The sequence below is a fragment of the Ranitomeya imitator genome, chromosome 4 (assembly GCF_032444005.1).
Source record: "Ranitomeya imitator isolate aRanImi1 chromosome 4, aRanImi1.pri, whole genome shotgun sequence".
NCBI classification, from domain to species: domain Eukaryota; kingdom Metazoa; phylum Chordata; class Amphibia; order Anura; family Dendrobatidae; genus Ranitomeya; species Ranitomeya imitator.
In genome coordinates this window covers 445015948-445031176 of record NC_091285.1, presented here as the reverse complement: position 1 = coordinate 445031176, position 15229 = coordinate 445015948, and the positions used below count along the sequence as shown (strand labels likewise).

The following is a 15229-nucleotide window of genomic DNA, read 5'->3' as shown; positions in this document are numbered from 1 at the left end:
GTGGCCTTCTATGAGCCCTATCCTAAATCCTATTGAGCATGTTTGGAAAGAGCTGAAACATGCCGTCTGGAAAAGGCAACCTTTAAACACAAGACAACGAAAGCAGTTTGCTCTTGAGGAGTGGGACAAAATACCTGTCGAGAGGTGCAGAAGTCTCATTGACAGTTACAGGAATCGTTTGATTGCAGTGACTGCCTCAAAAGTTCGTTCAACAAAATATTAAGTTAAGGGTACCATCATTTCTGTCCAGGCCTATTTCATGGGTTTTATTTTTTTTTTTAATTCTGTGGAAGCATGGTTCAAAAGCAATGTCTGACTTTCATTTGTTCATTTTCATAGATCTTTTATTTATTATTACTTTTGTCAGATTCAAGCTATTTCTGTGACCATTGTGAGTTTTTCTATTATTAAACGAGGGGTACCAACAATTTTGACCACGTGTGTAAATTAATATAAATATATTGTTTTATCTATGTCACCAGTAGCACAGCAGAAGTGTTGTTTAATCGCTCATCCTCTACTTACTCTGTCCCAGTCTAAACAGCACAGCTGATAACTGCAGAAAACAAAAAGTGTCAACTTATTGCGTTTCTCTAGTGGGCAGTGTGAAAATTGTATATTTCTATATTACTTAAAGTACGGTAATATAGAAATATACCATTTTCACACTGCACACTAGAAAAGATGCAATAAGTTGACACTGTTTTCTGCATTTGTCAGCAGCGATGCTTAGACTGAGACAGAGTAAGTAGAAGCAATTAAATAACACTTCTGCTGTGCTACTGGTGACATAGAAAAAACAATATGACTAGCTAAAATAGGTAAATGAAACTTTTCATTTTATCATTTTACAAAAAAAAGTCTTTTGAGAAACTATTTCTGATAGGTTTCATGCAAAGCCTTAAAATGTCTGCTGTAGATTTGCTCACATATAAAATTAAATTGCATTCCTCTTAGATCTAGTTCAACTGTCATATTCTTCCATGTGAATACTACTCTAGTGGCAGGAGCTTTTTTACTGTCTAAGATATGCTCTGTAACAGTGGCTGTTATGACAATATGAACAAGGTTTAGAAGTTCTGAAACGACATGCATTATACTGACATTTACAGTATATACTTTATTGCTTTGTAAAATTGCTTCTAATGAATTCTACGACATGCTTGATGTCAACCAAGCACAATAGCCTTTGTTACTATCCTCAGCTGGAAAGTCACATGCAGGAGACCTGTGAGCCAATCTAAGGTCATAATACTGTGCTTAATACAAATATAAAACATGCATATTTAAATACTCACCAAAAGATACTCCTTCCTGATTTCCGCTGCTTCACCTTGAAAGACATATACTTTCTCATTATGTATCACATTCAGTGGCACAGGTGGGGAATCAGAGATTACTTCTACCTTGATGTCACCTACAGCTACTACCTGGTTGGCCTCAACAGAAATCCTGAAATGATCCCTGTTACCACCTTCTCCACTGTGCCGATAAATTACTAGTCCATCTGCTAAATCCTGTTGTGAAAACGATTCTATATGTTTTTCTTCCTTTAAAACCTCTCCCCACCTTGGTTTAGTTTTGATGTAATATTTTATGTCATCTTCTGTGCGCAAGTCCAAGTTGGTTTCAATCTTAAGGTTTGCGAGTGTCAGAGTTCCTTCTCCTCCTGACAGCACATTAAGTGCAGTAATGTTGGCAATGTGAATATATGGATCAGATGCCTGGACCTCTAAAACAGTGGTAAGATGATGTAGACCATCAGATACCTGTAATTGTATTGAACCTTGGTCAGGACCGCTATGGACAAACAGAATTCTGTGCCTTCTGATATCATCCTGTGTAAATCTCATAACAACAAGTGATGGGTCATCCACAAATACTATTCTTCCAAATGACACCCCGTGTCTGACTAGAACTATTTGTGAGTCTGTTGTACCTGAATCTGTGTCTAAAAATGCAATATCATTGGTAGTCAACAACTTCTGTCCATCACGAATAACATTGAATACCTTATGTACTATTTGTTTAGGTGCATTGTCATTAACAGGCTGAATAGATACACGAAAAACATCTCTCACCACCTCCTCTTCTTTCTCCTCTCCTTCCCCACTAGTGTCTGAAGCACTACCCTCAAGCTGCCTAAAAACTACAAATGGTATATCGTCCTCAGTGGTCTCTGAACCATCATGCTCGTAAAAGAGAAGACCCTCAAGAATGTCATCATTAGTAAATTCTGCTATTCCTTCTTCTTGACCTGACTGGGGATTTCCCTTTCGAAGTAACATGCCATGTTGAGGTCCATCAATTACTTCATAAATAAAATTGGTGCTTCTGCTACTTTTTATAAAAAGGTGATCTTGGGTTATAAGTCCTGCTTCACCTTCTAATACATACAGTAGTTGATTAGTAAGTTGTGGAGCATCTGGATCTACACCAATTACAATCTTGTATGTAAAGACTGGGGAGTTCCTGCTGTTATGTAACACTTGGAATTGAAACTGGTCCTCCATCTCTATGGTATTTCGCACTGTTGCGGTAAAACTGACACGCCTATTGTTCACATCTTCCTGGGTAAAACGGGATCCTTCCATTATCCTCCTTCCATCCAACAGCAGATTTCCTTTCCGTGGTGATTGAATAATAAAGTATATGAATGATGCTAGTTCTTGGTCATTCATGATTGTATCCACTTGCAAATGTTTGTCTGTAAAGTTCACTTCTCGCTTCTTTCCTAACTTTAAAGGAATCATCCTCCTCATCTGTAAACTTGACCTTTTTACTTTGACCTTAAATGTGTTATTACTCACTACTTGTGTACCTAACTTTAGTTGAATTTTCATGTCTTCACTTAACTCTTCTTCTTGAAGTTCTGAATCAGCACTGAGATACCTTACGCCAGATCTTTCCAGATCATCTTGTTTGAAGGTATCTGTTTCTTTCCAACCTTCTTCAGGCACTAGTGTCTGTACCATACCTAGCCTAGGGATATCAAGCAGTTGATAGGTAATTTCCATTCCCAATTCATCTGCATTGGTGACTACAGGTAGGTTGGATGGTGTGATTAACACAGATGCTCCCTGGTGTACGACAACTGCATTCTGAGTTATATTTATTAAAGGCGCCACTATTAGAAAGTTGACCAGCTCTGGAGGAGTTCTTGAAGTTCCATCACTGGCCTGAATTGTGAGATGGGACTCATGTCCAGATTTATGTACAAACATCACTCGACTTGTTTCCAAATCCTTGCAGGAGAATTGATGAACAGATTCTCCAAGCTTCCCCTGTATTTCAAATTGTCCTTGCTCATAATTACCAGTAACATACACTGTCAGCAAATCACAAGGTGTATCTGAGTCTGTAATCTTGATATCATCCAGTGATAAAACTTTCTGTCCATAAGGCAAAATCCAAAATGTATTTCCTCTGGGAAAGTGAATAACAGGCGTAGAAATAGAAGGAGAAATATTTATTGTAAGATTGAAAAGCTGGGCCTTTCTTAGACACTCAGGGACATTTATTCCACTGGCTAATGACATCTCGAGCTTTAGTTGGTCTTTATATGACTCTGACCCATCATGGATGTATCTCACTCTGTGACTGCTGATATCCAGCATTGTAAATTTTTTTCTGGTGTCACCTCCTGGTATCCCAAGCTCCAAATGACCATGTTGAGTGCTGCCAACTATACTAAAAACCAGCTGAGATTGGCGTAAACCAGCTTTGTCCAAGTCAATTGTTGGGTTAACATGTTTCCATTCAAGAACTGCAAATCCCCCCTTGGCTACTGTGATTGGCTTAGGGTTCAGAAGAAATGTTATTTTGGCTTTATTGGGCTCCAACTTGCAAATGTCAAAAAGACTCTCAAAAATTGTTGGAGCAGTTGTGGTGGAAATAATGGGAGTGATATAGTCTTCATATTCTGCATAGTCATCATATTCATGACAACCATTTATTATATCTTTACTTATCAAAGCATCCTGTATTTTTATATCTTTAGAGTTAATCCTTAAGTTCATAATGCATCCCGAAAAAGATTTATACTCCATATCATCAATGAAAATATTACCAAGAGGACCTTCCCGCATCTTTGCTAAAGTGATGTCATCCACACCACCAAGATAAAGATCACCAGGGAAATTCCACTTTTGACGGATACTATTAAGAGAGACCTGGGTGGAAGTTTTATCCACAGTCAGCTGTATATTGGAACTGTCCACAGAAATGTGAATAGTATGGATCTGGCCATCACTAATGTACACCAAGTTTTGAAATTTTATAGCTGACATTCCAGTGTCAAACACACCCTGGAGGTGACCACCAGCAATTTCAATATATAAGTAAGATTTTTGTGGTCCTGCTTGGTAAATCAAAGGTGCACGTCCTGGTCTAGAAGTCTCCAAAGTTATTTCTATGGATCCATGTGGTTTCATGTCCCAAGTTGGAAACTTTAGAAATGAGCGTGGTCCTAGGAACCCAAAGGATCCAGTTTTACTAGTCTGAAATTCTGAGTGACACAAATCCCATTGTCCATAAAATTCTACTTGAGGAAAAGAACCAGAAAGCAAATCCATTTTATCAAATTTCGCTTCCATTATACAGCCATTAAATGTAGGAATATTTTCCAAATGATCTGGAGTGTTATTTCCACCAATTCCACCAAGCAAAATACTGTCATATGTGAAAAGCTTCTGTTTGGTCCATGAGAGATCCAAAATATTAGTGAAGTTGTCCAGTGTTAAAGACATCTGAGACTCCGCAACCTGCAAATCTATTCTGTGGGTCTCACTATTTTTTAGCATAATCCATTTTGGCAAGTTCAGAATGGTTTCTTCTGTGCCTCTTTTCAAACGAGTCTGAAAAATAATAATAATAAAAAAACATTTCAGTTAAATGTATATCACTTTCAATCGATTAACAAATACTTTTCTGTGAATAATATAGCATGAAGTTTCAAATTAATTACTCCTGTGTATACAATAAGAATATATGCACACAAATATTTTAGGGTCCATAAAAAAAGTCTCAAAAATTGCTAAAAAAATTATTGAAAGACTTTTCTTATTTATTTCTATTGTAAAGCTTCTTTGGTGTTCATAAATTAAGTCTTTTGAGCATTTTATTCCATTTCAAATTTTGGAAAAACACCTGGTGGAAGAAAATAATTTCAGGATTGCATCAGGATTTGGTCAGGATTTTTCATCAGTATTTGTAAGCCAAAACCAGGAGTGGGTGATAAATACAGAAGTGGTGCATATGGTTCTATTATACTTTTCCTCTAATTGTTCCACTCCTGGTTTTGGCTTACAAATACTGATGAAAAATCCTGACCAAATCCTGATGCAATCCTGAACGTGGACACATACCCTAAGGGTATGTACATACGATGTCTTTAAGATGCTGGCAGACCTGCTGAGGTTTCCTTGGTGAAGCCATTTTAGTTTTACCGATGGCAGTTCTTTCTGATACTTTCCACTGTAAACAACGGGCGCCTTACAAGCTACTCGAAAAATGACATGCTACTTTCTCTTATCTGCCTCACGGTTTGCAAATCCCGAAGCAGTTAACAGAAATAACAAAAGACTGAACATGTGTACAGTAAAATATAGATTTTTTTTAATTGCTGGGCATTATGTTTCATTTTTGCGGCGCTTTTTCCGCCAGATTCCATGTGGAATCCAACTGATAAAGACATTGTGTGAACATACCCTTAAAACTCCACAAAAGTGTTGTGTTTCATGAATTCGTTTTTACAGTAAAACTACCGTAGTTGTTTTTACTGCCTCAAAAAAAAAAAAAATGATGTGTGTACATACTCTAATGTGGGCCTCTTGGGTACACATGAATGCAAGCAAAAGTGGCCCGGAACAAATAATCAAATAATGTCTTTAATAAGGGTTTCTAAGCTTGGAGGAATGAAATCTATGGCTGCTTTGAGCCGGAGCTCCACTTTTTGTGAACTAGTTTTTATACTCATGAATAAAGCTATTTAAACAAAAAAGTTTTGACAGGAGCCAACCAATCACATTTTTGTTTTAAAAGGGAAATCAAAATTCGACACTTTATTGTGCTTTGTAGTGAATGATTTTAATTCACCGATACAGTGTTAATAAAAAAAACTCGAGGGAATCATCTGGTAAAGTCATGTGACCAGATGTGCAAGTGGGACTATCTATTTACATGGCATTGAACTAGATGCAAATGACATGCCTAAAACAATGGGTCAATGTCGGGGTTAGAAGAAAGGTTTTGGAACCTATGAAAAATGCCACCCATTAGTTTCCCTTTGCCAGTCATGTACATGTATATTTTACACATTTTCCATGGGCCTAGAGAGATATTATCTCTGCCATACTTTTGTTGGGTTGAAGTGGTTGTGGTAACTCTGGTGGTTCTAGAGTGATGATGTAAGGAATAACACTGTCACTTGCTCATAATGGCCATGGGAGGTTGCATGTTAACAATCAATATATAAAATTCCAGGATGGATGTCTTTAAGGCTGGGTTCACATTGCATTTTTTCCTATGTTTAGTGGCTCCGTCAGACTTCTATCCTACAGGTGGAGTCACTGTGTGCTCTGCATCATTTTTGACCATATACACTTATTAGAGACATAGCCTATTACGTCTTGCTGCCTGCCTCAACTAGGTGTATACAGCCGAAAATGATGCCCGACAGAGCACACGTGACGCCACGTGCCTCATTATAGTCAATGTACGCTCAAATCCCTTTTTGCGTTTGGGTTTGGTGGAAGCCCCAACGAGGCCACTGAATGTAGTAAAACACGCTACATAAACCCAACCTAATAGTTTTGGCGAATTTTTGGGGATTGTTGAAAATAAAAGAAAGAGTAGGGGGAATGTTCTAAAATAATGTAATAAGGCTACGTTCACACTAGCGTTGCGCCGCCCTGCGTCGGCGACGCAACGCACGGAAAAACGCGCGCAAAAACGCGCGCGTTTTGCGACGCGTGCGTCGTTTTTTTACGAAATCGGACGCAAGAAAAATGCAACTTGTAGCGTTTTCTTGCGTCCGACGCTAGCGTCTAAAACGATGCACGTGTCGGAAAACGCGTGCAAAAAGACGCACGCGTCCCCTATGTTAAACATAGGGGCGCGTCGCCGCTGCGTCGCCGCTGCGTCGCCGACGCAACAGCGACGCGACGCTAATGTGAACGTAGCCTAAGCACTACTTACTCATTCAATCCCCCACAACTAGGGTGTGACGACGTGATGTCATCATTAACTTCCCATCTGTCAGCCACTGTGGCTGTTGTTCACTGAACTCACTAATCATGTGCCATACTGTATCAATGATGAGGTGTGCGATTGGCTGCAGCGCTGGTGAAGACCACCATAGCAGTGGTGCTGGAGTAGTGGGGAATTCAAGGGCAACATAATGCTTATTTAATGTTTTAGATAGCCCCATTAATACCTGTAATTATAGATTGTTCATAGTGTAGAATAGTGACCTTGGGTAGAAAGCTATAAAGTTATATGGTATAGAAGTTGGTCTAGAATTCCTTAGGACAGGTTCACATTGCGTCAAGGCAGTCCGTTAGACGGACTACGTTACACCGCGGCATAAACGTGGTGTAACGTAGTCCTTTACGGCCGCCATTGACTGCAATGTCGGACGCATCGCTAGCGCACGCCCACAATGGGCATGCGCTAGGGATGTGTCGTCATTGAGTGACGGACCCGGAGATGTGGGCTGCAGCATTTCCAGGTCCGTCACTGCTAACGCAGATAGAGCTAGCAGATGCTCTATCTGCGCTAGCGCCATGTAACGTCGGCACTTGCGCTAGCAGCAGCCCGTTAGCGTATGTGCTGAACGGGCTGCTGCTAGCGCAGTGTGAACCCGGCCTTATAGGGATCTCTATGCAGAAATTCTGATAGCTCCAAATTACCTTTCCTTAATTCACCCCAGATAAATCATACAATTCAGTTTGCCTGCACCCTCCTATAGGGGAGCGCTCTGTATAGGGAATTATACTTCTCTATGTGGAATTTTACTATTTAACCATTTTTTTTTACCTTTATAAAAGACGGCTTCTAGATTCCAGGAAACCCTGCTACAAAACGCTTTACCCTCCAGCAAAATGAAAGGCGAATTCTGACTGTTTTCAGTAGACAACAATTTTAATTTCGGAGAACTTATTATTAGTAGGAGACCCGCTGTTGTGTTTAGCTCTCCTTGTAGGAAACTTACGGGAAGAAATGTGTGTACACATGTATATGGACAGATGGGGGCAGCTGAGGACAGTTTCTGTATCCCACATTTGGTCTTAATTAAGATTCTAGGAACAAACTGATTTATAGCGGAAGTTTGTGTTTGTGCCTCTCAGTGAGTAAGCACATCTTCAGGAATATGAGCGCTTCAGACCTTGTGAATGTGTGTATTTGCCTCATACGGTTCCCATAAGAAGCAGTGTGTTTTGTTAGGATTTTCCCTCTGGTAATATCCTTTTTTGTCGTGCCTGTGTTTTTGTTGGTTCAGAGATAAATGTTCTTTTTTTGGGATGTGTTTATAGCCGCCTCATGTTTCTATATACAGATGCAGCGGAGCTCTGTATTATGGTAATATAGTAAGATGACCCAAAAAGTTTGTAAAATGCACATATAACACATGATATTATGACTCATTATGCTCCGCTACATCTGTACCTGTTAATATCACAGGGACCATTTGCCATCTGTTCTTTTGTTTGTTTTCAGTAGATCTTAAAAGTATATTTAGTGAGTTCAGTGTTTTCTGTCTCTCTAAAGCTGGCAGAAGTCGGGGAACAGAAGGATGGGGCATGTTGGATTTAGACATGCCCAACTGTTCATTTCCAAGGGAAATCAAGTTATTCCCTGAAGCATTAAAATACAGTAATGCTCAGCTTTTATTGCTGTATTTCATGTGTTGTCTCGGTAGCTGTTTTGTCAGGATAATGCTATTGAACTTGTGCCATTGTGAAAGCAGGCGCGGATTTAACGCCTTTCCTTCTGCAATCTAGACTGGTTCGTTACAGGGGAAGTTTTCTATACAAAAAATATATGTAATGTGTAAATAACCTCAAAAGTCTTTTATGACATATAAGTACCGTATATCATATGTATAACAAAATATACAAAATGTAAAATAAAATACAAAAAAAGTAACATTTTGACAAATGTAGGACTGTCACCTTGATGTGGTTGGATGGCTTTTACTTTTTTTAATCAAAATTGTGTTAACTGAGTGCCCTGTTATTTTCATGCACTATTACTATTTATTCATTTACTGCAGGGTATTTGCTCATTTTGTTTTTATCTTAGGTTGTGCCTGTTTAGTGACCAGTGTGAACATTCACCTAAATAATTCATGCATACTAACTTAGATTCCAGCTCATCACTTGAGGTTTTTGTTAAATGTAGGATTGAGTATTAATGAGGACTTAATGAGGGTGGGAACGGTATTCTGCAGATATCAATTTATCAATTTTCCCAGGACGAAAAGCAGAATACAAGCATTTACTACAACAGATCGTCTTTAAAATGGCTCAGAAGATGAATAAAGTCTTAGCATCAAATATGATTCCCCATGGATTCAGTTGAGCAGAAAGGTCTTTGGTGAATGAAGCTGAGCAGGTCTCCGCACAGCGCACGCACTCACCCTGATTGTCCCATTGACCAGCTCTACTAGTAAGTATTGGGATTCTCCAGATGCAAGGAATAGCAGACCCGAATTCTGAAATGACACAAATGTCATATGCAAGCTGATGTCTGTAACTCCCCGGGGGTCAGGGTCTTCCGAATTCTCCTGTCCTGTAAGAGTAACGGATAAATATGCTTAGTGATCACTGGATTAAAAGTCAAGCAGTTACAGTATCACAAAATAGATCAGTAAATGCATAACGGAATCTTTACAGAAATGTTCCCAATAAATAAAACATATATAGGTTACTAATTGTATAGTGATTATTTATGCAATTTCCCAATATTAATTCTGTGCCAATTTCCTTACAGTTTTAAAGGGTATCTGACAGCTGATTCATGCTGTCCATACTACGGTCAGCCGGAATGAGAGTCTGGATCCCTCGTTTCAGGCAGGCATGTTTTAATGTAAAATGCTGCAGCGTTTCAGAGAAATCATTCACTTTATAAGCCGGCCGGGGACCAAACTTCTTGAGTGGCTAGTCCAAGAGGCAGGTTCCCAGCAGCTTCTCCACGACTAGCTCCACTTAAGTGACAGGTCCTCTTTATTCAGCCCAGCATTTGTGCTAATCCCATGACCAGAGACAGATTTTTAAACCTCCCAATGTAAGCAACTCATTGACTGCAATCAGACATCTTGAAAACTAGTTAGAAAAATTGTCTGCTAAATATACATTGAATGCTGACGATACAGAGTTACGATAACTTTATAAATCCAAAGTATAATATCATTGTTTGTAAAGGTAAAAGTAGCCAGCGCACCAAAGATAGGCAATTGGGGCTCAAAACTGCACCCACCTGTCCTGGCGTGCCTTGCAAATCCAAAGAAAAAATGGCTCAATAAATGGATATTAACATCTCTTCATTGCTTTATTCCAAAATATTTAAAATAAGTACAGCAAATCCATAAAAAATTCATACCAGCAAATCCATAAAAAAATTCATACCAGTAAATCCATAATAAAAATTCATACCACCAATGCATTTGAAAAAGAGGAATACTATTCCATTACAATACCTTTGGTTATAATTACTGTCAGGTATGTTTAAAAATAATTAAGAATAAAGCATTTTAATATACAAAATAATTGTGCAAGGCTTATGGAAAACTAGAGTATAAACAGTACTCCCTATCAGTGACAGGCGTAATAAATCTATTAAAATCCTGATTTATTAGTGTTCCATGTAATTATTATAGCTCTCAATTTATACCGTAAGTAATATTCACATTTGTATAATGGAGTTTAAAAAGTGCTCTATCCAAGAGCTGTCTTGATTTTGTACAGTAACACAGTGTTCTGCAGATGGTGCACTCCAATATCCTGTACTTTCACAGTGCTTTCATCTACTATGTGTAATATAATAATAAGAAGACTGAGTAAATTGAGAATGTCCTTTAAGACAAGACAGATGTTCCGCCAAAAATTCGATTACATATATGCCCATTTCATAGTGTGCCACTGATCACATCAGTCCATCTAGAATGACGGGCATAGTTTGCATTCTTCCAGCTCTGCGTCTTGAAGGGCTGCACATTCACAATTAAAGGGGTAGTCTATGTTTCATTCCAAGTCCAGTCTATGTATGTCTGTTGTTGGAATTCCCTGATAAGAAATAGCTTTTGGGGTCAGCTCACCTGCTCCTCGAACTAATTTATTTTTTTCTAAAGCCACCGGACTGTTGCAGAGATATGGGCTTTTATTTAGTGCTGATTTTATGGTCTTTGCCAATGGGAAGGCGCTCACAACGACTACTATTTAATAAAGACCATAAAAATTAGCAACAAGTAACAAAGCCTATTTGGGACTATAAGGTGGATTTTTAAATACATAAAAATAATTACCCAAGGAAGTAACTTTAATACATAAGAGCAAAAACTGGTCACTATTGACCTGGTGGCGGGTCCTCTCTAAAGTTGACAATACTGCTTTGATTTGTTCAGCCAACAGCTATATCTCCCGACTTCCCCATGAACATACATACTCAGATTGGGGTAGTAGGAAGAAAGTAGAACATTTGCCAATTCTGCCAACTTTGATGCTACGGGTATGACCAGCTTTAGTATTGTATTTAGTGGGGGGAGGTATGTAAGCGTATTCTAGATATTTTCCAAGGGTAAAAAATTAACTGGGCATGGTAAATCCAAAATGTCTGATCTCTGTTGCACCAACAGTAGATATGGATGGACAGTCGCTCTTCCTAACTAAAATTTTTGGCAGAACCCATTGAAGTTGGTATTAGCTACAAACTATATAACTAACAACATACTCCTCTGTGGCCTACCTTCTAACACTCTCGCACCCCTCCAGTCCATCCTTAACTCTGCTGCCCGACTAATAAATCTCTCTCCTCGCTACATTCCTGCTTCACCTCTTTGCAAATCCCTTCACTGGCTCCCAATTTCACAGCGTATACAGTTTAAATTACTAACACTGACCTACAAAGCCATCCATAATCTTTCTCCTCCGTATATTTCCACACTAATCTCTCAATATCTTCCCTCACGTAATCTCCGGTCCTCCCAAGACCTCCTTCTCTCCTCTACACTTATTCGCTCCTCACTCAATCGCCTCCAAGACTTCTCCCGAATATCAACCATCCTCTGGAATTCAGTGCCCCAACACATCCGGTTATCCACTACTTTCGGATCCTTCAAAAGAAACCTGAAAACCCAGCTCTTCAAGAAAGCTTACAACCTGCAATGACCACACGGCCACCTCAACACCATTGGAGCTACTGCAATCCTCGACCTACTGTCTCCTTCCCCATAATCCTGTAGAATGTAAGCCTGCAAGGGCAGGGTCCTCTCCCCTCTGTACCAGTCTGTCATTGTTAGTTTTGTTTACTGTAAGTGATATTTGTATTTTGATATAACCCCTTCTCATGTACAGCACCATGGAATTAATGGTGCTATATAAATAATAATAATAACTATAAACTAAGCCATATGACAGCTATAGGCCTTTACCCTGAGGGGTAAATTGGTTTGCCTATCTCCAAGTTACGAAGCAGCTCCTGAAACCATTTAGAAATTGGTACATTGCGCACTCTTTCTGCTTACCTCCATTTCCCTCAATGTCACCAAAATCTACTATATAAAGCTGAATGTGTGTGTGTGTGTGTATGTGTGTGTGTATGTCCGGGATTGGCATCTGCACCGTCGCAGCTACAGCCACAAAATTTTGCACAGTCACACGTCTGGACCCCGAGAGCGTCATAGGCTATGTTGTGAGGTGAAATTTTAACCCCGCGCTTTCCAATTCACCAACCAATTTTGCCCCTATCTACATAATGGGGAAAAAAGTGAAAGGAAAAGTGTTGGAGGCGTCGCAGCTGCAGAAACAAAATTTTGCACAGTCACACGTCTGGACCCTGAGAGCGTCATAGGCTACGTTGTGAGGTGAAATTTTAACCCCGCGCTTTCCAATTCACCAAACCATTTTTCCCCTATCTACATAATGGGGAAAAAGTGAAATGAAAAGTGTTGGAGGCGTCGCAGCCACAGCCACAAAATTTTGCACAGTCACACGTCTGGACCCTGAGAGCGTCATAGGCTATGTTGTGAGGTGAAATTTTAACTCTGCGCTTTCCAATTCACCAAACTATTTTTCCCCTATCTACATAATGGGGAAAAAATGAAAGGACAAGTGTTGGAGGCAAATTGACAGCTGCTAGATGTGAACAAGGGGGACTTAAAAAATGAGAGCGATGGCGCAAAAAAGTATATACCGTACAGTTGCTAAGGTGGGGCCCCGACATGACATACTCACCACACACGGGGATATGAACACACACACAAAATGCGCCACACACTACCACGTGCTTGAACACATATACCACCCTCAGCACACATTTCACCACACATACACCAACCTCGCCACATAAAAGTCGAAACACAAAAGTCGCCACTCAAAACTCGCCACGCGCAAAACTCGCCACATGCAAAAACTAGGCTCACGCAAAACTCGACACAAGTGCAAAACTCACCTCATGGGAAACTCGCCACACGCAAAACTTGCACACGCGGAAAAATTGCCACATGCACAAAATTTGCAACACATGCAAAAGTTGCCTCACACAAAACTTGCACATACTCAAAAAGCACCACACATAAAACTCGCCACGCGCAAAACTCGCCATGCGCAAAACTTGCTGCACACAACTTGCTACACTAACCTGTCACATGCAACTCAACACACAAAAAGTTGCTACACGCTTGTTGCCACACAAAACTCAACTCACAAAAGTCGCTACATGCATGTCGCCACACACAACTCAACACACACAACTTCACAAACGAAACTCGCCCTAAAACACACACAAGTCTGGTATTATCCTTCAAAAATAAAAATCTGATTAATAAGCAGACAAACTACAAGAGCAACAAATGTTCCATATAGGAAATACGGCAGCTGTCAGTCACATGACCTGTCTATTATGTGTATGTGCGCTAATATATACTGCCAGGGGGAGGGCTTCCTATTGGCTGGGGATTTATCAGGCTGCCAATTTATCTTACAAATACTGAGATAAAAATACTGAGCAAATAACGTGTGAATGAGGTCTAATACAGGAGATCACACAGGTATATACTATATACAGGGGAGATGACACACAGATATATACTATATACAGGAGAGATGACACACAGACATACTATATAGAGGAGGAGATGACATACAGGTACATACTATATACAGGAGGAGACGACATACAGGTATATACTATATACAGGAGGAGATGACACACAGGTATATACTATATACAGGAGCAGATTACCTACAGGTATATACTATATACAGGAGGAGATGACATACAGGTATATGCTATATGTAGAAGATGACATACAGGTATATACTATATACAGGAGGAGATGACACACAGATATATACTATATACAGGGGAGATAACACACATGTATATACTATATAAAGGAGGAGATGACATACAGGTATATACTATATATAGAAGATGACATACAGGTATATACTATATATAGGAGGAGATGACATACAGGTATATACTATATATAGGAGGAGATTACATACAGGTATATACTATATACAGGGGAGATGACACACAGCAGGTATATACTATATACAGGGGAGATGACATACAGGTATATACAGGAGATGAAATACAGGTGTATACTATATATAAGGGAGATGACAAACATGTATATACTGAGGTGAAAATGAGACGTGTGAGGTGAAAATGAAAAAGTGTGAGTGCAAAATGAGAGGAGTGCGGGAAAATAGTGTAGTGATCGGAAAATGACAGATGTGAGGTCGAAATAACAAGTGTTAGGGGGGAATGAGAGGAGTGAGGGAGAAAATGAGAGGGGTGAGGGAGAAAATGAGAGGGGTGAGGGAGAAAATAAGAGATGTGAGGGGGAAAATTAAAGATGTGATTGGGAAAATGAGAGGCGTGATGGGAAAATAAGAGAAGTGAGGTGCTATAACTAACCACAGATATTTACTATGCCCAGGCAACGCCGGGCTCTTCAGCTAGTAACCACATATAATTACAGCTTCACAAAAGAACAGGT

The 15229-nt window shown here is 39.5% G+C and overlaps 1 protein-coding gene and 1 long non-coding RNA gene across 2 annotated transcripts in view; one reads left to right on the top strand and one right to left on the bottom strand.

Moving 5' to 3' along the window:
- Positions 1-2249, top strand: part of LOC138676408 (uncharacterized) — a 94993-nt gene extending 92744 nt beyond the window's left edge. The window contains exon 3 of the long non-coding RNA XR_011320780.1: positions 2117-2249. This is a non-coding gene — a long non-coding RNA (uncharacterized lncRNA). The remainder of the gene's footprint in view (positions 1-2116) is intronic.
- The window catches only part of CSPG4 (chondroitin sulfate proteoglycan 4), an 87051-nt gene extending 77265 nt beyond the window's left edge, over positions 1-9786 (bottom strand). Inside the window, exons 1-2 of the mRNA XM_069765667.1 lie at positions 9641-9786; positions 1299-4856 (exon numbers count right to left, since the gene is read on the bottom strand). Of these exons, the coding sequence (XP_069621768.1) occupies positions 1299-4856; positions 9641-9736 (3654 nt within the window). The 5' untranslated portion in view covers positions 9737-9786. The remainder of the gene's footprint in view (positions 1-1298; positions 4857-9640) is intronic.
- Positions 9787-15229: the final 5443 nt, after the last annotated feature.